The 23,652-nt window shown below is 36.8% G+C and overlaps 3 protein-coding genes across 3 annotated transcripts; 2 read left to right on the top strand and 1 right to left on the bottom strand.

Annotated features, from left to right (window-relative positions):
• The first annotated feature begins 530 nt into the window (after positions 1-530).
• Positions 531-4,703, top strand: fam177a1 (family with sequence similarity 177 member A1). The gene is made up of 5 exons (XM_044143226.1): positions 531-666; positions 865-1,047; positions 2,549-2,615; positions 2,718-2,815; positions 2,898-4,703. Exons 1-5 carry the CDS (start codon positions 598-600, stop codon positions 3,108-3,110), a joined length of 630 nt encoding a protein of 209 aa, XP_043999161.1. The 5' UTR covers positions 531-597; the 3' UTR covers positions 3,111-4,703.
• Positions 4,704-5,915: 1,212 nt separating this feature from the next.
• Positions 5,916-10,160, bottom strand: ppp2r3c (protein phosphatase 2, regulatory subunit B'', gamma). Its single transcript, XM_044143225.1, has 13 exons — positions 9,980-10,160; positions 9,749-9,873; positions 9,547-9,651; positions 9,194-9,306; positions 8,707-8,804; positions 8,544-8,614; positions 8,274-8,406; positions 7,975-8,030; positions 7,768-7,843; positions 7,537-7,673; positions 6,484-6,621; positions 6,333-6,392; positions 5,916-6,245 (listed from the first exon to the last, which is right to left on the bottom strand). The coding sequence occupies exons 1-13, from the start codon at positions 10,044-10,046 to the stop codon at positions 6,051-6,053; spliced, it is 1,374 nt and encodes a 457-aa protein (XP_043999160.1). The 5' UTR covers positions 10,047-10,160; the 3' UTR covers positions 5,916-6,050.
• Positions 10,161-10,772: 612 nt separating this feature from the next.
• Positions 10,773-23,438, top strand: LOC122846334 (protein only RNase P catalytic subunit). Its single transcript, XM_044143224.1, has 10 exons — positions 10,773-12,744; positions 12,844-12,982; positions 13,072-13,306; positions 13,383-13,681; positions 13,785-13,832; positions 13,918-14,050; positions 20,153-20,263; positions 22,591-22,739; positions 22,876-23,074; positions 23,231-23,438. The coding sequence occupies exons 1-10, from the start codon at positions 12,405-12,407 to the stop codon at positions 23,357-23,359; spliced, it is 1,782 nt and encodes a 593-aa protein (XP_043999159.1). The 5' UTR covers positions 10,773-12,404; the 3' UTR covers positions 23,360-23,438.
• Positions 23,439-23,652: the final 214 nt, after the last annotated feature.

Below are 23,652 nucleotides of genomic sequence, written 5' to 3'. Positions count from 1 at the left end.
CTTCAGTGATGTATTAATAAATATTTTCTTCGTTTTAGTTCAGTGTATGCTACCTAGGCTCAAATAGTTTCATAATAGTTATTTTTATTAGAATCAGAATCAGAATATTCTTTCTTGGTCAAGATTGACCAAGAAACACATTTACATGATCAATTACTTGATCACGGTAAAGTAGATGGAGCAGTGTTTTTAAATATCAAAAAGGGATTACACATTACACCATGATAATCAGATATCATATAAATATTTCTAAAATATAACTACAGAAGTTCAACTTTTTATTGTTATTTTTTGTACATTTAAAGATTCATAACAACTTAATTGGTCAATGTTGTGTGTACAAACAGTGAAATTTAACTTCGACTTTTCAAGTGCTCACAGCAGTCATGAAAACATTATTTACTGAAGTAATTCATTTCGTACAGGCATATGTTTATGTATTTTCATTCACATTAGCGATTATATAAACATGTGCTTAATTATCAAATTAAATGGCACTTCTGAACCTGGAAAGTACGTGAGACAAATATAATTTTATTTTGAAAGCCCGGAAGAAGCTCAAACGTCTGTAGTAGTGCGTTGGAAGGAGTGAGTTAGATGACAGATCTGTCCCTTTTATTGACTAATGACAACGTTTCATTGAGGCAAAATATGGAAGCAGAAGTGGTAAGTGTATATTGAAATAATAATTCTTAGGTTTTAATACGTGTTTAAGATAAAATAAGGACTTTTTTTTTTTAGATATTGTTGCTATTACTTCCTTAGCCGAGAAGCTAACGGCTGAAACAAACGAACCCGACAAACACTTTATGATGACAATTGCTCTTTAAATTTAGTCTTTTTTTGTTGTTGCTGCTGTGTCAGCGTACAGCAGGGTCCACAGAATTTGAGACTGTGGAGATTGCTGAGTGTAAGGCGAGGAAGGTGAAGGTTCCCCGGAGGATCATTCACTTCGCCAACGGGGAAACCATGGAGGAGTATAGCACTGATGAAGAGGAGGAGGAAGAAGAAGAGGAACATGTGAAGCAGGTCGTTCCAGTTGATACGGTAGGATGAGTGGATTGCAAAGAGTCTGTTTCATTTAGTGAGCATGAGCCAGACTTTAGAAAAGGTACTTTTACGAGGACTTTGGCTGCTCATTCAGGCATTTCAAGGCTACGCAACTCAAAAGATGACTAGGTGTTGACATTTTAAAAACGAGATCTTAATGGACCTTCCCTGAAGCCAAAAAATGTGTTCTAAAATATTTTTGTTGAATCTAAAAGAAGTATCAGTAACACAGTTTGACAGGCATTCATTTTGTACCAGAGAACTATTATTACACAGCAGAGATCACTTAGGTTATCTGGAATGTTTCAAAGCCTCCATTCTTTTTCTCTCTCTTTGCTCTTTCTTTTTCACATGTAGGTGCACCCCAGTAAATTGGAATATAATCAAAATAATTCAGATATTTTTGGATTTCAATTGAAAAAAAATATTATATAGATTTATTGTGGATAAGAATTTAATCGAAGCATTCATGTGCTTATTTAGATGATTGTAATAATAATTTTAATATAGAAATGTAAACATCCTGGAGAGTATTCCATGTACCGTGTATGCAGTCAGTACCGTACTTTGGTCTTTTTTTAAAAGATTTATTACTGAGTCAATTCAATGTGGCATATAGGTGACAGTTTTATTTTAATCTTAAATCTACGTTTTACTAACACACTTTAGTTTTTTTGGACTGATACAATCACAACAGAGAAAGTTGAAACCAGGTTTAGGTATTGTTAATAGGTGACAGATCCTACTGGATCAGCAAAAGGAAGCATTCCTTTAAAAATGTCTTCCAGTCAGCCCCTCCAAATCATCACCGATTGTTGACCTTTGACACTGATCCTCAAGTAACTTTAATCCTGCTCCTGACTCTTCATTAGACTCTGAGATTTTCTCCTGAAATGCAGAGTTTATTTTCGTCCAAGCAAAGTAGTTTGGGCCACCTAACAAAAGTCCAGACTTTTTTTTTTCTCTTTCTCTCTTTGTCACCCATAAGACTCTTCTGACCATGGTTCTGGGTCAGTAGTAGCTTAACACAAGGAATTTGAGAGTTGTAGCCTGTGCTCTGGACATGTCTGGCTAGTGGCTCTTAAAAGCATGGACTCCAGCTACTGTCCACATGATGTGACGCTCTCTCTCAAACTCTTGAATGAGTTTTCCTGCTGTTTTCTTTCTTGCTTGTGCATCTTTTTCCTTCCACTCATCTTACTTCTAATACGTTTGTTAAAACCTGTGCCAAATTTTTGTTTGTTTGTTTTTTCTTTAGAAGGGAAAGCTGTCCAATCAGCTGTCTTCGTTACGGTTGTGTAGGCGATTATCTGATGATAAGATTTTTTTAATAGAAAAACAAAATATTAACTCCTTGTATACACGTGTGAAGTTTTCCAAATGGTCAGAGTAACATTTTCTTTGTAAAATAATAATATAAGTTCATTAATTAAATAAACAAACTGAATATGAAATTATGTGAAGTCATTAAGCATCTTTTCTTGTATATGTGCTCCAGTCCAAACTGACCTGGGGTCCTTATTTCTGGTTCCACATGTGGAGAGTAGCAACCTCCACTATTTCAGGTAGCGCCTTAATTGAGCTTTAATCTTTAAATTAAATATGTATTTTTCCTTCTTAAAAATGCTCGAATTTGTATCAGCTATTCTTTGTAATCTTTGTTGCAGTGTGCGACTACATGGGGGAGAAATTGGCCTCTCTGTTCGGCATCACCTCTCCAAAGTACCAGTACGCTATTGATGAGTACTACCGCATGAAGAAAGAGGTGTGGCCCATCATCAATCATGTCAGCCATGTTACAGGAAAGGCTGACCTTAAAAATGTAACACAACCTTCTCTTCCCGCAGGAGGAGGAGGAAGAGGAGGAAAACCGTCTTGCTGATGAGGCAGAGCGCACGTTTGCAGCGCAGCGGAGAGGCGAGCAAGAAAATCCGGCTGCGGTGAAGGAGCAGCCGGAAGGAAAAGGAGCCACATTTGTAAACGTCAGCTTTGAGCTTGAACCAGAGTCGTCGCTCAGGAATCCCGATCCAAACAGAGTGCCATCTCCTCTCCCCTCCTGAAAAAAACTGATTCACACATTTCAAATTGTTGGTTAAACCTGAACTTACTCAGCTCCACGCACTAATTTTTATTTTCCTTTTTTTTGTTGTTGTTGCTTTTTTGTTTTGTTTTGTTGTTGTTTGTAACAGATTAATTTAATCACAACAGTGGAAGTGGCTGCGGAACGCCATGTCTGTGAATGTGACTTTGAGTGTTGCATGTTATCTATGCAACAGTAAATGGAAATGAGCCCTTGGCTGAGGCAGCGAAGAAAAGGCTGGGTTGATGCTCTGTGCATTAATCTGTTTTTTTTTTGTTTTTTTCCATCAGTTATAAAGAGATGAAGCTGATCAGAGAGACCGGGGCAAATATTGATGCTAAACAAAACTTATCAACTGAAGACCTTAGCAGCTGGTTTGATTCTGGGTTTTCCAGACTGTTTCCTGGGTAGTTTTTTTTTTCAATTCTACTCCAGTAAAAAATATCAGGATGAAGTGTCTTTTACTCTACAGCAAGGTCCTGACGTGTCCTTCTTAGTGACCACATGATCCCAGCGGTACAATGCAGTGTCCCTTTTCGTCACCCAACACTTGGTTCTGCCAGCATGTTGTGTGGAGAAACGCACTTTAAAGGAGATGCTACAGACCAGCTGGTGGTTTTGATTGGGGAGATGTACATGATGGGTGTGAAATATAAAGCGAATAGTAGTTGTAGTCTTGTATTTCAACAATTCAAAGGTGCCAAAACCCCCCCCCAAAAAAACAGGACTCCTGAATGTAGAAACGAGTAAAAAACATTCAGAATTTCAGAATTGTTTGAGGGACCCCTCTCTGTGCTGACTCCTCTTTAACTGTGAAGGAAAGGTCCAATAAACACCAACATATTTGCCTTATATGAGTGTTATAAAGGGAAATTAAAGGCGGAGTATATGCTTAAGAGCTTTACTTTTGTATTATTAGAACAGGTTTGTGTTTAACCCCAGAAAAGAGGATTTCTGGTATTTGATTACACTCCAGTGGATGTTTATACGTGTTACCCCTTCTGTTTTAGTTTAAGCCGATGAGAGTTGGCTGATTTGAGGCAAAAACTGACTTTGTAAGAAAACAACTGACGTATCCTCTAATTTACACCCCAATTTGTTACTCCATGAGCTCTTTAAATCTGCACAGAATAATCGATTAATGTTGAAATGTACTGATGATTATTGGTTTGTAGAGATGTCTACAGAGCTTATGTATTTATAAGTGCCCTTGCTTTGGGCATCTTAAGCTTCTTATTGTTATCCACTGATATCACTATGTTGATCTGCTTCAGATCGCAGAGGGCGAACTCGAGTCATATGTGTCGCTAACAAAGAAACAGAAGTGCAAAATAATCCTCAGTCTGATTATTTTTGAATGAATGTGTTTCATTAAAAAACAACTTGCTGTCTTTGTGTGTGAAGAAACAGAAAATATGCAATATATTTAGCCATTTCAATAGGAATCTATTGCCTATATATGTATTTGTATTGTCAGTTTTAATACATATTAAGTCACAGGGGAGGTCGACGTCTTTATTACAGCAACTCATCAGAAAAAATGTTGTAAATTGTAATAAATCTGACAATTTATTCAGATTGTTCTTTTTCCAATTAAAGAAAAAAACTGGTTTTAGGTGCACAAAAGAAAATTTGTGACTTTTCTCCAAACTAGACATACAGGCTGAAATATGAACATATATTCCTACTTACTCTTGAATAATTGTTCCTTTGGTGTGTTGCACCTTGACCAGTTTAACTTCATCAACCATCTTGTGGTTCAATGGGCTTGCTCTCATTTAAACATCCAAATGTTTCAATCTTCACTTGATTTGTGTGAAATATGCAGTCAGCTTTCACTCTTACAATCCAGTTAGTGCAATGAACAAGTAACACTGGGAGTGAAAAGTGAAACATCACGTTGGGATGACTGAAACATTCCAACGTTTCAGTCAGTATGAAGTTCTTTGGTTTGAAAACCTCACCTTAAAGCCTCCAAATGTTCACCTGCCACTACCTGAATTACCTGTTCAGTTGCTTGTTAACACAAACAGCGAATCAGCCAATCACACAACAGCATTTGGATGTGATGAATACAAACAGAATCGGGAAGATGGGGAGTAACAATGACTGTTGCATGGCCGTTTGCTGCAGAGGCTGGAAAATTTAGAAGCTAATGAGATTTTCACAATTGTCTTTTATGTTTACAGTCTAAAAAAAAATCTAGTTAGTGGCACAACCTTTCCACTCAAAGAGCCACTTTAGCCTCCGCTCCTATAAAATAAAACTTGCAGCAAAAGAACAATTTTCTAACTACGCACAACATAAAATGTTTTATTTTGAAAGCTAGCAAAATCAAACTAGAATTTACTTCTATTTGTGGATTTTAAACAAAATAAATATTCCATAACAAAAGAAATGGAAAATGAAGAAATATAGGAAGCATCATTTGAAGCTGGTTACTTTTAAAAATCTGTTGTAGATATTAAAAGCAAATTTTGCAGAACAACTTAAGCAAAAACTCCTAAAATGACAATTTTTTTCTGGATCCATAATCAAAAACATTTATTTTTTGGCTTCGCAGAGCCACAGTGGAACGGTCAAAGAGCCACAGGTTGCAAACTCCTGATTTAGATCAGACTTCAGCTTCCTAGTGGCTGATCAATACTTTCAGTACTTTTCACCACTGAGCTTAATATGAAAATAATAAATAAGCAAAACCACTGGTGATGTTTCAGCAGTTCAGAAAAAAGGTGGTTTGCATAATCGACCTGGACGAGGATATTAAACACAACAACACTGCATGTGATTTGAGAATAACTTTATACAAATGATTTCTTTACACAAGTATTTTTACACAATCCACTGCTCTGTAAGCCAGTCTCCATAAAAAACAAAAGAGTGGCAGTCCTGCTGCCGCCGGTATATATCAAGATTCTCTTCAAGTGTCGTCAACGTCAACCATATTGCTGCCGTCGTTGTCGTTGGCAACCAGCACCTCTCTGTTTTCGTAGGTCCAGAATCCGTTGAGGTCGATAAGGATGCTGACCACTGTGTCTCCCTGGCAGCTGTTCACCAAATCCTGGAGCGTGATCTTGTAGGGGTCTTTAGGCTTCACCATGTCAAAGATTTCATCCTGAGGACAGACAGTGCTTGAAACAGTTATCAAATCTGCCGTACACGTCGCCATTACAGACTTACAAACTGTCTGTGGTTGCTGTACCTTCACATCCTGGAAAGAAACAGGCTCCTGACTGTGCAGCTTCATCTGCTCCTGAATGGCCTAAGGAAAAAAACAAAAGACACCGTTTGTCTTGAAAGGCGGCTGAAATAAACAGCATTGATTATTTTTGCACACATTTCGTTGCTGTTACCCTAAAAAAGTAGTTCAGGGAGAAGACGTTGAGGTATCCCTGATTCTCCATGTCCAGAAGTTTAAAAATATACTGCAACGCTGCAGGCTCCTTCCTATTTTCCAGGGCCAGTACAAAGTCCAGATAGGTCTTATAGTCCTGGAAACACCAGAAGAGTACAGAAAGTTTAGGAAAACAGAGAGAGAACAGCTGGTTTGACAAAACCTTTTGAAATTAAAAAGCTGAAAATGAACATATAAGGATATTATTGCTGTTTTTATAAAGGTTGGAATTACAGATTTCTCTTGAAGGACTATGATATAGAAGAGGTATGACAGCAGCATTCAGAATACTTTTTTCTAGTCTTCATTTCATGAGAGTTTATTAATTATTTTAATTAGGAGCAAAGGTGACATCATGTGTGTGGAAGAGCAGTAACAGTAAAATACGTCAGTGAGAGGATTTTAAAACAAAGGAAAAACAATTAAGGAGTCAAAATTTTTAATTGTTTATTAATTGTTGTATATTAATATACATATAGTTTGTATATTAAAGTAGTGATTAGAATAGTCAGTGCGGTTAGCCTGTGCAGAGAATGTAGATCCTTACGTTAACACTGAGATTTCCAAAAAGTTATCAAAATTCCTAAGTCTGACATGATGGACAAAGGCTGAAAGATCTAAAGGGTGAAGCAGCAACTTTTCCCACTATCCTTCCTGTTATTTGCTTCTAGTCTTGCTCTCTCACAGTCTGAATGAGTGACAGTCAGTTTGTAAAGCTTCCTTTCAAATAGCTTCTTAGATCCCTGTTCTTCCTCTGACTCCATTTGAAAACACCTTTCCGAAAACATCTACCTTTGAATCGTCTGCACTCAGTAACTGCATCAACACCAAAGAGTGTTGCTGTCAGTGAAACCTGGCCGTGCTTACTGATTGGTAACATATCGTCAGTGACAATCAAGCTGAACGTCATCTGATTCTGGTTAATAGCTAGTCTCTCTGTGCTTCTCTAGGCAACATACTGTCTTGGTAAGCAGCAAAATCTTAATCTTGTTAAAAGTTCAAACTGTTTTACCATTTCTCCATCGTAGGTGAGACATTCCTGAAACACTCTGTCCAGGAAGACTGAAGTGAGGGTGGCCGTGCCGTAGCGGGACAGCTCTTCTTTGCTCAACATGCCGTTGTGATCTTTGTCCAGGTTCAGGTACTGGCCTGTGGACATGAAGGTTAAAAGAAATCTAGATTTCAGGAAAAGCAGGAAGATCTGAACAAACAGCAACACTGAAACACTTCGACGATTTCTCACCATAGACTCTGAGAGCCGACGGAGCTGAGAACCAGTTGGACTCCTGGCTTTCTTTAGACAACTCCTCATCTCTCAACTGGCATAGAAATAATAATAAAAAGACAATTGCAGAAGACTAAACGCTCTCATAAAGTTTTGTTTCTGTACCTCTAATGAAATGTATTTACTGGATATTAAACACTCACAGGGGAGTAAAAACAATCATACCTCTAACAAGTCATCCAGGAAACTGCAGGCCAAAATATCCTGGATTTTAATCTTTCCTGTCAAAAGGAAAGTAAACTTTTTTTACTACACATAATCATCAATATTTCTAATATATTCAAGCAATGGAGTGCCTACAAACACTGCAATTACTGACATATTCCTTAGAAAAAAGCTCACTAACTAATAACAAAGAACTTTAATTTGTCCGACTAATCCAATTCAACACAACACAAGCTCAATGTATCTTCCTCTGAATTAATTGGTGATGATGGCAATGCTTGAGTCAAGTTTAGACTCACCAGTGCGAAGTGGGTCGAGGAAGAAAAAAAACTTGCGAACAGCTGTGCAGACGTAGAAAGAGTAAAAGGACTTCTCCAATCCATCTAGCTGGGGCAGAGTGGGGATCAGTTCCAGGATGTAGTTCTCCAGATCCTACACACACACGCACACACACAGACACACACACAGAGAGAGAGAGAGAGAGAGAGAGAGAGAGAGAAACATCAACACTATTGCTTGAGGAGGAAACAACAAAAACATTTATATTCACTTCTAATGAAATAACGTACAGACTCCCTGAGGTAGCCTTGTCCCGCCACGTCATACAGACTCAGACCAATTCGGGTTTGATGCAACCACACTAGAAAGGAACAGAAATGAGCAACGATTAATGAGAAGATGGTAACTAATATCATTTAAGCCTAAAAGGAAAAACAAGAAGTATATCCAAACCTTTCCTCATGACATAGTTGAAGAACTGCATGATGGATATTCGGCCGTATGGGTCACTGCTGAGCAGCTTGGCGTAGACTCTTGCTGTAAAAAAATTCCTATGGGAGAAAGTGGGAAAAAATTTTTTAGACAATCTGAAATTTGAAATTCAGCTTAATCCATCCTCTAGTGAGAATGATATTTCATTTTAAATGATATATTTAAAGTTTTAGTCCTGTAAAACCTGGAGTATTTATTGTGTGAACAATTGTCAGATCCAATTATTTTTTTAACTGTCAAATAAATGTCTCCTTTCTGATTAATAAAAAATAAATAGCTTTTTATCCAATTAGCTGAAATGAGGTTTGTCTATAACCTCTGCCTTAAATATAAGGTTGAGGAAATCTACCATTAGCCAGACAAGTGTATCATATCCAACTTAGGAACCGCTCTACCAAGAGCCCTGTTTTACATCCAGTGGAGTACAGATAGTCGGTTGGCAACCTACCTGCACTTTGGTCCTGCCTTTTCCCCTACTTGAAGGTAGGCTTCATAATTTATCATCGCCTCATCACCACTTACTGGCGGGACTTGATGTTTATCAAGCAGAAACCACAGATTCTAAAACAAAAACAAACAGAAAGACAGGTATTAAAGACAGATCAGCAGAAATGAACATGAGATTTGAGATGGGTTCTACATCTGTCCTGACTAGTCATTTTTATTTATTTTGCATAGATATGATGACACTATAAATTTAAGTCAGATATTTCAACAGTTTAAACAGGCTTTAAACAGAGAAGATGCAAAAACCAGAGGACTGGTTATACAAACTCTATAATAGATGAAAAGATGTTTTACCTGAAGTTCTTCATTATCCAGCAGCTCTCTGCTTTTTCTCTGCAGGAAGACAGCTCTGGATTCTTCTCTCAGTTTCTGCAGCAGAACTTCATCTTCTGCTGGAAGCTTCACAACATCACTTCATGTCATTCATTTACACTTCACCCCCACAATCATGAGTCTAATGCACTACTTAAGTTAAGGTTTACTCTTAATATGTTACCTTATAATAGAACCGTGGGATGGTTTTGTAGGACTCATTTGTTTCCACTCCGCTTCTCCATTCTGAGTAATATTTGGTGAAGAGTTCCGTCTCTTCTGCTTTCTTCTCCTCTTCGTTCCTCGAGTCTTCAAAAACAGTAAACGAGAAACGGAAACAAACATTGAAAACCACTTGACATCTGACTGGTGCGTCAACGTTAGTGCTTTAAATGTTAATTGGATAATTTCTAACCATTTTTTAAGCCAGCCAGCCTCCTTTTCAGAACATTCGACCAATGTGTGTCTTCCTCTTTAGCCATACCGGCAGCAAAGATTAAAATAAATACGTTTTACTCATTAAAACCAAAAATGTAACTAGCTAAACAGACACTGACAAACAACAAAACTAGCTCCAACTGTCACTTCCGTTGAGAAGTTTATACTTTCATAATAAAAGTACATTGTCTGTAAATTCCATTGCAAATTTTATTTGTAACTCGTGTTGTTTTAGAAACATAATGATAGTACGTCAAAATAATTAGGCATAAATGTTGTAAATCTAATAGCGCACTGACTGTTCTGCCACTCCTCTTTTATTTTTATGGAGACTGATTTACGGAGCATTTTCTTGGCTGTATGCTTTTATTTTGAAAGCCACCAAACACTCAAGTTTGCTGAAATCTGAGTGGCATGGAATTTCTAACTCCTCATGGTGAAAATATGAGAAACATGTTAATGGGCAATACATTTAGACCATTGTCAATGTATTTTAGTTTTTAGTAAAAACTAAAAAAAATCGGCATTTTCTTTCTTTTTTATGCACTTCTTGCTACTGTGCACTATTTTATTTTTATATTTGTATCATGTTCGAAATAAAAAAGAAAAAAAACTTTTTCCAGATTTTCATTTGGTTAACTTATATTACTTTTGTGCTTCATTTTAATTTAAATAATTCAAGAAGTTGCTGTGTAGCTTTATTTTTCCGAGGTACCGTGAATGCAGCATTAAACTCAGTCTATTCCTGATGACGCAGTAACCGCCCCAATTTCAGCTCTACAAGTTGAGATGGGTGAGATGCCGTTGGAGCTCAGAAGGAAACAATTAGCCATAACTTACTGGGCAAATATTAAAGGACATAAAGAAAGTTATCCTCCATATATTATGTTACAACCTTGTCAAGAAAAAGAAAAAAAGCAAATAAATAGTTTTGGATGGTTTATAAAAAATGAAATAAGAGAGATAGGATTAAATCTTAGTTTAATTAGTCCTGTGATTGTTATTCCTGTTATTCCACCATGGATAATTGGACAGGCTGAAGTTGATTTAAGCTTACTGGAAAAAGGAAAAAAATTAGAAAAGAAAGAGGTGGAAAGTTATATTGGAAATGAATATGCGGAATATATACAAATATATACAGATGCCTCTAAAATGTCAAATAATAATATAGGAATAGCTTTTATAATTCCGGAATTAGATATTATGAGAAATAAAAGAATAACAGACAAATTGACAGTATATACAGGTGAACTAATGGCTATTTTAATGGCTCTAGAATGGGTTGAGGAAACAAGAGAGAGAGCGGTTGTAATCTGTTCAGATTCAAGTAGTGCATAAGCAAGTATTGTAGAACAAAATTCAGAATCAAGGCAAGATATTATAGTTGATATTAATCAGTTAATGTTTAGAATTAAAAGTTATGGATCTCTGGTCAAATTAGTTTGGGTTCCTGCTCATATTGGAGTAATAGGAAATGAGTTGGCAGATAGTTTTGCTAAGAATGCAGCAAAAAGTGTATTGTTGATTTAAATATTAAAATGAGTAAAAATGAGGTTAAAAATATTAGTAAAATGTATATTAAGAATAAATGGCAGGAACAGTGGGATAAAGGAAGCAATGCCAGATTTTATTATAGCATCCAAAGAAAAGTTGGAGAATTTAGGAAATGTAACAGGAATAAAAAAGAAGAAGATATTATATCTAGATTAAGGTTTGGACATACAGGTTTAAACAGTACTCTTAAAATAATTAATAAACATGATACAGGTTTCTGTAGTTATTGTGGGAAATTAGAAACAATACAACATTTTTTTTTAGAATGTAGTAAGTATGTTCGAGAAAGGGAGGAGTTAATTAGAAATTTAAATAGGAATAAAAATAAATTAGATATTAGAAGTTTGCTTCAAAGATCATCGGGGGATGTAGTTTTTAATAGTATTTTTAATTTTCTAAGAAGAACAGGTATTATGGGAAGATTATAGTGATTTTACATCTGATCCATACTCCAGTCTAGAAGGTGGCGGTAATGCACCTAAAAGTTGTTTGCCAACCGCCATAAAAAAACAAGAAGAAGAAGAAGAAGAAGACGCAGTAACCGTGCGTCCTGGAACTCATGCCTTCAATTGGAAACAACCGGAAATTATTTAGTCCTAGTTTTGTGGACATTGGTTGCCGTGAGTTATAATTATGAGCAATTAAGCCAGTAAAAGTTTTTTTTTAAGTACCGTTGATATTTTAAAGGAAATGTCGGCTCGTAAGTGGTAGTTTGATCAAGAATGACCTATACAGAATGGCCAGTTTGTATAGAAAATAATACTTTAACATTTTTATTTTAAAACATAGACAAAGGATCACTGCTGCTTCATCTACATGTGAATATTTGAAGAGTTACACATTCAAGAATGGGTTCTACCATGTTATTAAAATTCAGAATCTGTTTTATGTCACCACAACTAACTTCCACTGCACGCTTTCTATGCACAAGAGATATTAAGCCAAACTTGGGAGGAAGACAGATAGACAGAAAGAACAGTGGACAAACTAGAATAGCAAACAAAACTTTCAGACATGGCACAGAGGATGTAAAAACTAAGAAATCCAGCATGCTGCTGCAGACCTCTTTTCCCAAATCTGTTTTTGCTGCCGGGACAGCAAAGAGGACAGCAGAACTGATGAAGAGGAAGGCACCAGCAGTCTCTGAGGAAGAGGAACAACATGAAGAGGAGCAGGAACGCAGGACGGGTATGGTGACAGCAATTTAAGAGATATCTTTTTACAACCACACAGTCCTACTTCCATATTTGTTTTTGTTTCCTGTACTAAACCAGAGGTGTTTCATAGGAAAGTGTCAACCTCCTGAACGGCCTCTGCTTCCTGCTGAGTGGAAAGACCTGAAGGAATCTCTGGGAAACCGGGAACGTTTTGACATCCAGATGATGAACACCTTATTCACTTCTGGATCAGAGCTGAACATAGCAAAGTAAGAGAGTGTCTGTAACGTTTTAAGCCAATTTTCCTTTCAGGAAACAGGAATAGTTGGTATAAAGTGAATATCCTTCGCTTTTCAAGGTCCTTGCTGACTTTTGTGGCGATGGAAAAGGGCACGCTGTCCTATGAGCTGCTGCTACGCTACCTGACACTGTGTGTGAAAGGTGGACACGACGATGAGGTGTTTGACATCTACAAAATCATGCGTGGAAGTTTCCCTTCACTCGACACGGGGGCTTCCTCCCTTTTTATTAAATCCTTTAGCCGTACTGCGAGGTGGAGGGAAGCAGTTGAGATCCTGCAGGAGATCAAGCAGGTGAAGTACATTCTTGTTTAGGAAAATGACCGGAGTAAATACTCTCCTTATTAACTTTTGATTTGTATTGTTTTAGGTTTTTACACCATCACCGCGTAACTATAGTGACGTTATTGCAGCAGCAGTTCATCACAGAGATGCAACTACTGCCTGGGGTTTATACGATGAGCTTATTGAAAAGGGACTGAGTCCTCATCAGGAGACCTGGGATGCACTTTTTACAGGCGTGAAAGAGAGTGAGAGGGAAAAAGAAATGGGAGCCATGACTGAGTCAGAGCAGCATGAGAGGCTGCTGGGAGTTCTGGTGTACATGAGGAACAACCAGATCTATCCCCAGCAGAATGTTGCAAACACAATAAAGAGCTGGTTTGAGAGGTAAGCAGTGATGGAAAAGTTTATTCCCTGTGCTTTAGGGGTTTTTTTCCCACCATTTTTCATTCTTTTTTCTCTTCATTTATGTCTTTCTTCCTGATTTTAGTCTCAATGGACAGAAATGGACTGCAGCCTGGAGCACTGCCACCCCAAAGTAAAAACACATTTTGCTACTTTTTACACGGTTCCCTTTGTGATGTTTTTTTTGCCATTTATTTAAAAAGTATTTCTCTCCTTAGAGGTGTGTGTAGGTGTTGTGGGTCAGACCTGGAGTCTATCCAACTGAGTGCTGAGGAGTATCAGGAGCTGAAGGACAGAGTCATGACCAATGTCATTCAGGGGCGAGATGTATTCAACAAAACCACTCCTGAGGTAAAAATGGATTTATGTTGTTTCTCATCTTTAAAAGTCAGAATTATTTAAGGAGAGACGTCAAACTAAGATGCTGTTAAGTTTAAGAGTTTCTCTAAAATTTTAACTAAAACGGGTCTCCAAAAGCTCCAGAAGATTTCAAAGTACCTGGAATTTCTTGGTAAATTATTCCGTGATCAGGATCACTGTCAGCTATCTGAAGGCATCATTTATGACAGTTTCATTGTGGTTAAGGTCTGAAACTGAATTAAAATAAATTTCAACTCATAAAATTAATGTGATGTAACAATCTACAGATCTTTTAGAATTAAAGCCTGTGAAATGAGTATGGTAGGAACAGCAGACTCACACACTTGCAGCAGTGTGTCTGCTTCATTGAAACACATGTGGAAATCTACATTAATCTCTGTTGTTGAGCACGAATGCTGAAAAATATAAAATTTTTTCCAGTTAAAGTCTCTTAAAAAGGTTTGGATCGGTGCTTCCTTTGATCAAATGTTTCCACTGGATAGAATTTATTACTGTATTTAAACACAAACTCTGAAAAGCAATGGTATTATCAGCATAAGAGGCTGAGGTTAAATGTTGTGCTTGGAAACAACTACAGAACTTCTTCCACAGAAAACATAAACTGCAGAGGAGAGAAAAACTGAAATAAAATTTTTGGAATATTCAACCACTGAGAAATGATTAATATCCTTCCAGATCGAAGATCAACTTTTATTTCAAAGTCCATAAAAGTGCTATCACAGCACATTTCGTTCCGCTATTGTCTGATTTGGGCCTGGTTCCTGCAGTGGAAACGAAGGTGGAGAGAAATTATTCCAGAAAATCTCCCTGGTTCTGATAAGGTTCTTGTATTCAAAATGGACCTCATGTCAGCATACAATATAGAGTATATATATATACAAATTATAGCATCAGAGAAACAAAATCTACTAGTCCTGTGTTTAAGAGATATCGAAATAATAATAATTGTGAGGACTTGCCTCATGCGTCTGCTAGAGGGCATCATTGGTACACAGACACACCCGACTGATGACTGAAACCGACCCGTTCAGACTGCGTGTTACCAATTTCTGAGCTGAGTTTCACTTTAACGTTTGGTAATGGAGCCAGAGCTCCGTCAACGGCATTAGGTTCAAGTTTTAAATCATTTTTTTTGCAGATGAACAAACCTATTTTATGGAATTAGCAGCAAATAAGAAAAACTGCCTGGAAGAAAATGATATAGTCTCTATTTCATTATTATGAATCAGAACAAAAACAAAACAAAACAAAAAGTCATTTAGAGAAGATTTTAACACTTTTATATTAAGATAAACGCATTTATTTCCAGTATGGCAAAAAAAACGAAACGTTTTTATTAATATTATTGTAGTTATTATTTTGTAAGATAAAACTGGTACTTCAAGAACATTTTAACATTTTCTGATCAAGATTTAGAATTATATATATGTCGATGACAGCCTGTTAGTTTAAGATAAAGTAAAAAAAAAAAAACTACACATAATTTTTTTATCTGTTTTTATGGTAAGTTTCTAAAAACTACTTCTATAAAGTTAAAACTGGATTCCAAAACATCTTATAAATTAAATTTCATTTGTACTAAAGCGATGTTTGTCTTGAGATTTTGTACTTGCTGGTTTATAAATATTATTTTAAGAAAAAAATCATATTTGTATATGACATCTTACCTCGCAGTCATAAATATGATCCTTTTAGATTTAAGTGGTACAAGTAAATATTAATTTTTTTGTATTATGTTTGTTCATTGGAAATGTTTTGGAAAGGTAAGTGTGATTTATATAAAAACCAAAATAATAAAATCCCCCTGCCTTAAATAAAGTTAAATCCCATTCTTGAGGACATGTGACATAAATATGATGTGAAAGCTCAATGTATCCAAAGTGTAAGTCATTCAGCTTAAATCTCTACAAATACAAAACCAAAGACACACCACCAGTGTGACGGGTAGTTGAATAAAACAGAACGGGTCTTAAGATACTGATATTTTAATGCTCCCTGCAGGACTACAAGGGAAGGCATGATGTTGGCATTTTTCACTGCTTTACTTTACATTATGCACAGGACAAACCTTGGCAGCAACAAGTGATATGCAACTAATAATGTGCCATGTTTATTTGTGACCAGAGAGCAACTTTTGTCAGTGTTCCTTGAAGTTCTCCACTCTTCAGATAGCGGTTGTGGTTAGATAAGCTATTTAAATTCGGGGACTTCCCACTTGTAGCGTGCCATGTAAATATGGGCACAATCTGGCAAAATGTAAAAGACTTCACACCCCTTCTAAAAGGGGAGGTGTTATTGTGTAAAAAAAAAAAAAAAAAAAAGATCAAGATGCACGCAGAACATTTTTCAACCTTTAATCAATTATAAACTGTACAACTGAGTTGAAAATCTGAGATCTTTCTTTTGGAGAAAAACAAACAAAACATGCAGTGAGTGGTTCAGCTGTTCTCGAATGGTTCAGAGTTGCATCTCACTGCAAAAGGAGAAAGGTTAAGAAAAAAAAAAGTCCAATCCAAGTGGGCGAAAAACTCATCAAAAGATATAAACAACAATCTAAGGAGTTTCTCAGAAGGCCTTAACAACATAATATTTCAAGTACAATGTGACAACAACCTCCCGTATTCTTCATATGCCTCAGTTATGGGGATTTGGAGAAAAACAGCACATTTTCTTACAAGTAAAACTTGGCTGCATTTTCCAAAAACACATTCAGAGTCCCTCAAATGTGTAGGAAATGTTTTATAGTCTGATAAAAGCAAGGTTGAATTTTTATAACATTCTAAGTGGTATGTTTGGTGAAATAGCAACACACCTGAAAAACTTTGTATCTACAGCGAAGCATGGTGGAGGCAGAGTTATGCTTTGGGGGCGTTTTTCTTAAGGTAAAACTGAGGTCTTAGTGAAGCTTAGAGGACAAATGGACAGTCCCAAATAAAACAATACCAAAACCTTTTGGCCTCTGCAAGGATCCTTAAGATCAAGAGGAACTTAATCTTTCAGCATTTCAGTAACTGAAAACAAACAAATCTATAGCAAAACAGCTCCATTAGAAGATTTAAGCTTTATTATGGCCCGGCCAAACTCAAATTGTGATATCTCAAAATATCTGCTGGGTGCTATAATGAGGATAAGAGGTATGATCACAATTTGGCGAAAAAATGTGGGAAAATATTCAGAATTGAAGATGGGATTGCTGATAGATTTTAACCCAGAAAGACTGAGAACTAAAATAAAACCAAAAGGTGCTTCAATAGTTTTTGATTAAAGTTGTTAATACTTATGCAACAACATTATTTTAGTCTTCCCATCACCCCATTTACAAATGAAATTTTAAAAAGGACAAATAGAGTTTAGGAAATAATAATCAGAAGCTGAGAGCAAAAACCTTCTACAACTTTAACACAGTAAAACTGAAGCAGATCGATTTTACCTGCTACAGACTGGAGACATTATGTAAAAATCTGAAAAGAACAAAATATGCAAGAATCTTCCATAAGTTAAAACATTTTTTCAGAAAAAAAAATTCCCCCGTTTCATATCTGAAAGACTCTTTGATGCACTCAAAACAGCATTTACGACTTGAGGAACAAAAAGAGTGACTTTGAAAGCTGCTTTCTTTGAGTTTTGAAATGCAGAAATTAATCTTTGCATTTTAAATGTAAAGTTTTATGCTCTTTGGAGATTATATAACCTTTTAATTGTTGTAATAGGAACTTTAACCATGGCGATCCCTCTCTGTTGCCTGTAACTTGGCTAAATGTAACTTGTAACGCGTTAGAATCAGGTTAGCTTAGCACTTCTGTCAGTCGTAATAAAGTGTTTATTCTGCAGCTCTGAGTCAGTGGAAATGCTGCTGTTTATTTTTACAGAAACAAATTGTGGTAACGAGGCACCTGAGTGGTAATGTAAGCTCAGGAGTGTGTGTACAGATGTGGGAGTGTGTGTGTTTTAAGCCGACATATTATCCAGGTCAGCACAATGAGGCCGGTCTCAGGTATCAGCTTTGGAAAGTCCCGGGATAATTACTCTGGACTTTGTCTCTACCGTTCTCGTCCTTGTTTGTCTGCTCTCAGGCTCCTCTCTTTCTTCTTTCCATCAATCATTCTCATCATCTCAAACTCCAGTGAGCGACTACTTACTGTTAAAGTTCTGGGTTTTTTTTTTTTCCAATAGCCTGACAGGCCTTCCCTTTTTCCTGCTCACAGTTACATCACAGGAGGAATATTGCAAAAAAAATAAAATAATTATTTGCATTTATAAGGTTGCATTTAGGGCTGAATCTTAATGACACCGTGCAGTTTCAGGTTTCAGATCCTGGGGAATTCACAGCAGCCTATTTCCATATCTATCTAAAAGTGAAAGCACCAACAATGTTTCCACACTGGTGCTGTCCTGAGCTCCCTGGCAACCTTCCTGTTCCGGTACGAAGCTGCAGACCAACATTACAGATACAGAAGAACAGGCCTCCCAAGTATTTTTCTTAATCATTACTTGTAGTCCTCAGAAAATCCTAACTAACAGAACTGATTGTTGGGTCTCTAGGGGTCTATTTAGCATTTGACAAGTCAGAAGAAGGAGCCATCTGATGAGTGATCCTGCAGATTGAGTCCAGATTCATTTCTGGAGTCAAAGAATGAACAAACCCCTGATGCTGTTACTGTCAGGGAGGCTCACAGTCTGTCTCAGTTCCCTTCCAGCTAAAACTGTTTGTTTCCACTACTGCAATTTGAACCGTCTGCTATACAGAGTAATTTTAAGTATCTGCTAAAAAAAAATAATAAAAAAATAGACATACTAAAATGAGAACCACAAATGAAAATCAATTAAAATTATTCAAAGAAATTTTGCAAGTAACTCATGGACTTACTAAGTTTATGAGTCGTTTTCCTTGTTGGGGGGGGGGGGGTCAAGCCCACATTTCTGTCACAGGTTGTGCTGTAAATAATTGAATATGCTAAAGACAAATTGATTGAAAGTTGTGCAACTAGTTAATGCAGCTGAATAAAGCATTTCTTTCCATATACACTAAACGGTTTCACTTCTTTTTCAGGCGCTTAAGATACTTAACTGGGAATTTTGGACAAGTGGCTTCTTCCTTGAAGAGTGGCCTTTCAAGACATGCTGCTGCAAGACAGACTTGTTTCTGTTTAGATAATACCGTTTCTCCCACCATCTTCACAAGTTCTTACTCTGGGGTTGCTAAGCACATTTCACAATAATAAAAAAAAAAATATCCATCTCTGGGACACAGAACTTGTTTTGTTCCTGAGTGGAATAATTTCTGGAAACTCCCAGGGCATTTATCTATACATATGTATAAATGTATAATTGGTGGAACAGATTATTTTTATGCCATCAAGCATCTGGAAACTGTACCTGAGGATGAACAAGACACAATTCTCATTCTACAGCCTTGTCTAGAGGCTTGATTTTTGATAGCAATGTCAGAGTTACTTTAAAATACATCCATAGATGTTTGAATTAACTCCAGTCAATGTTTAGGATATCTTAGTCTTATTAATTATCAGACACTGAAGGAAAAAATATCCTTTTGTGCAGTTTATGTAACCATCTGTTCTTAGTCATGTGTACTAAAGTAACTTTATTTATTTTCACTTTATATATAGTTTACTAAACGCATCCCAAGCTATTTAGATATTTTAATCTAAAACCAAATAAGTGAATCCTGCAAGTGAAGGTATTGCTGTGTTCTGAGCTGAAGTGCTGAACTCATCGTTACCATTTCAAACATGGCAGCATGCTATATTAGAATTCGACTGGCATTTCTTCTGTGTAGGTTTGCAGATAAAGCTATTTTTGCAGCTTTTTGTTAGTTTTGTGGTCTGTTTTGGGGTTTTTTTTGCATCTTGAACAACTTTCAGATATCGCCTACACTTGTATTTTACACCGACCCTGGTGAAAATTAGAAAGCAGCATTTAGATCAGAAATGATTACTGGCACTGATCCACTTATTTATTCAAATCTATTGTCTTTATTTTCTCCTCCAGCGCCAGTCACTGTCAGAGTTTGTGCTTCGTGTGTCATTGTTTTCTGTCTGTGCTTCTGTTCAGGAGTTGGAGAGCTTTAAAGCGTTTGTGAAGAGGAAGCCAGCGTTTGATGTGGTCATAGACGGCCTGAATGTTGCAAACATCAACAAAGATAAAACCAAGCAGTCAGAGACGGTGAGAATGCACACAGATGCGTAATTACTTGGAATGCAGTTAATTAAAAGCAACATGTTTATTTATATAACATCTGTTTTATGCATGCTCATTTCATGGATGCACAAGCTCAGGCAACGTGTAGATTTTTGTGTTTTTTTCCCTCCCAACACAGGGGGTTTTCTGTCAGTTTCACAATGAATAACCTCATCTGCTTGAATCTTAGATGTGCACTAAAACTGTCTGATACCGGATTTTAAATCCACTTAACCTACTTGTCTGACGGCCCACATCTGTCTCTCTTTGTCTCTGCTGGTCTGTGTGACACTCCCATCATCGTTTTCACACTTTATGTTGCTGCAGGGCAGGAAAGTACAGACAGACAAGACTGTTTCCCTATCTAGTCATCTGCTGCAGTTTGTGGGAAAGCAAAAATAAATCATGAAAATTAGAGCTGCTGAAATTTGCATTAAGACCATAGGCAGGAGTTTTTATTCAAATAATTGACTGCGTGAATAAAATCAGAGATGAGCTCCACCTGTGAAAAACGAAAATGCCAGCTGAATTCATCAGAACATTGGCGTCACTGAACCTGGTGGCGTGCAGACGTTTGAGCCCCTCTGGGGGGAAAGGTCAAACAAGAAAGATGGCACAGCGTTTAAGGCAGGAGTGTCAAACTCGTTTACGTTTGGGTCCAAGTCCAGATCATGAATGCTCTTAAAGGGCCGGTTGAGCCAGAGTGTATTTGATCAAAGCTGTTCACAAACTGTTAAAATAGCAATGAATTCTTAAAATTAAATAATATTATTGAACATCTTTTCAGTCCCTCCAGGATTTTGTGAAACTTTTTGTGACTTTAGCAATAAAAAAATCAAAGTGTTTGTGGTTCTAATTTGGAAATATTTGCAGGTTTTGCGCTTATTTATGATGGTAAATGCAACTTTTTTTTTTTTTACTTTCTGTGTAGATCACAGACTATAATCTGACATCAATTAAGGCTCAGGCAGCTGTTTAGTACAAGTAAGAAAGGTTTTGAGAATTTTTGAGAAAATTTGCAGTAAACTCCCAATTATTTATTAGCACAAAAAAAAAGTGCAGGGATTTGTTGATTTTGCATGAATTTCCACAATAATTCTCAAGAAACTGGAGGAACTGGTTGATATAATTTGGAAGTAAACAGATAAAAATGACGTTGATTTGGTTGATAACATAATATTTAAGCACACTTTGTGTTTAGTCTAGAATCTAGAGGGCCACATAAACAGCTACCGTGGTCCAGATTTGGCCCAGGGGCCTTGAGTTTGACAGATGTGGTTAAAGGCATGATTTGGGGTTTTGTTCCAAGTTGGTACAGACTGAAACAGAGACAGGATCTCAATGCAAACATCAAAGACTTTAATCAGCCTACTGGAGTTATGGTTCAATAACACGTTTTGCTCAAAATATTCAGCAGGTTTTGAGTGGCTCCTTAAAATGAGCATGTTGATTCTTGCAGAGTTTCCTGCATCCTCACAAAATTTAGCTGGATATTTTTGAGACTTGGCACATAAACAAGCCAGTTAGAAGTTGTTTGCTGAAGATCTTTGGTAAGCTGAAATAACAGAAAAAAAACCCTTTTTAGGTACATTCAAGAGAAAAATATTGAATTTTTTTTGTAGCTAAACATTTGACTTCTTTTACAGATGGAAATTGATTAATTAATGGTTTATACAGCAAGATAAAAATCATGAATATGAATAAATACATTTATAATATGCCTATTGAATGTGTTGCAAAGAATCCCTCAGAAGTGGAAGCCAATTAAAAAAATAAAATAAAAATCTTCTCCTGAATGAAAGTTGAAAGAAATGTACTGGCCTTCCTGAAATCTTTAATAATAGCCTAATAAAGACTTTCTGAGAATTGACAATTCAGCATAAATAAAGTTGGTGATGTCATTTCTCTGTTCAACCAAAGCTTTGTACAAATTCAGTTGTTTTTTTTTCCTGATAATGTCAGATTAAAGGTCAAGTAACTTTATCTATTTAAGCTTAATTAGATATGACAAACCAATGCACTTTTATTTTATGACCTATTTATTAATTAGTGGTTTACAAAAAAAGAGGTTTTCCTAATATAGGATTTTTTCCCCCCTCTACTTAATAAGTATGCACAATTAATTGGGTTGAGTCTTTCTAAACTTTTTAGATGAAGATTTTTCCACTGTAATAAAATTAGATTTTATACATTTTACCAGGAATTAGCTGATTCTAGTGTGTCTAAATTATTCTGTATGTTCAACCACAAAATATCAACGTTGCGCTTACTAAAGGGTGGTGCAAATGACAGACTTGTATGTGTTGTTGCAGCTGTTGGCAGTGGTGTTGGAGCTTGAGCGCCAGGCCTTCAACATCCTGGTGCTGGGGAGGAAACACATGTTGAGGCCCTCCAAATCCTGGGACAGACTCAACATGAACCTCATCCAGCAGAAAGCGCATTGCTTCTTTACTGAAAACATGTGAGATTCTCAGAATGATAAAGTAACACTTCCTAAAGTTAACACACCAAGCAGATGGAGGTGGTGTAAGTGGCATCAGTGGATGGAAGCAAATAAATAATTATTTTGTACCTCACACCTTCCGTCTCCCTGTTAGATCCGAGGACGACCCGTTCCTGCTGTATGCCACTTTGCATTCTGGGAACCATTGTCGGTTCGTGAGCAGGGACCTGATGAGGGACCACAAAGCCTGCCTGCCAGATGGGGTAACTAGGCGGCTCTTCTTCAAGTGGCAGAGGGGCCATCAGCTAGTGGTGAATGGGTATGTCGCCACTGGCAGGAGGGTGAAATTTCTGGTGAGTGGATGGTTGGATACAACCTCTTGTAAGGTCGGGGCAGTAAAGAGTAAACATTAGGTCGACATTGGACCATCTAGGCTACTGCTCCTGCGTGTTTTTCATGTGTGAACTCTCTCCGAGGCACAGACTGACTGCATCTTTCTGCTTTGTTAGGGTATTCCCTGCTTTGACACCATTGTCCAGACTACAGGAGATACCTGGCATGTTCCCTATGATGACACTGGGGACAGAAGCACATATGAAGTGCCACAACGGTGGCTGTGTCTCACCAAAAAACACTGAATTTTTTTTTTAAAGATATGTAAAGAAAAAAAAAACATGTTTTCATTTGTAGTCTTGTGAATAAAACTCTTAAATCTCACGACGTTTCTGTACATTTTATTATAAAACTTTAGCATCACTTTAAGAATAACAATAAAGAAGATGGAGCAGGTTTTTTTCACCACAAACTAACAAGCAAAGCAAACAGTTTTTCTCAAGAACTTTATTGTTGATGGAAAGAAATTAAATTGATTTAAACCTAAAGATTAATTGGCAATTCATCCAGGAAGTCTCAGAAGTAAAGCCTTTTAGTT

The sequence above is a fragment of the Gambusia affinis genome, linkage group LG16 (assembly GCF_019740435.1).
Source record: "Gambusia affinis linkage group LG16, SWU_Gaff_1.0, whole genome shotgun sequence".
Taxonomy (NCBI): Eukaryota; Metazoa; Chordata; class Actinopteri; order Cyprinodontiformes; family Poeciliidae; genus Gambusia; species Gambusia affinis.
Note: the sequence above shows the minus strand (reverse complement) of the source record. Positions and strands in the feature narration are given on the sequence as shown.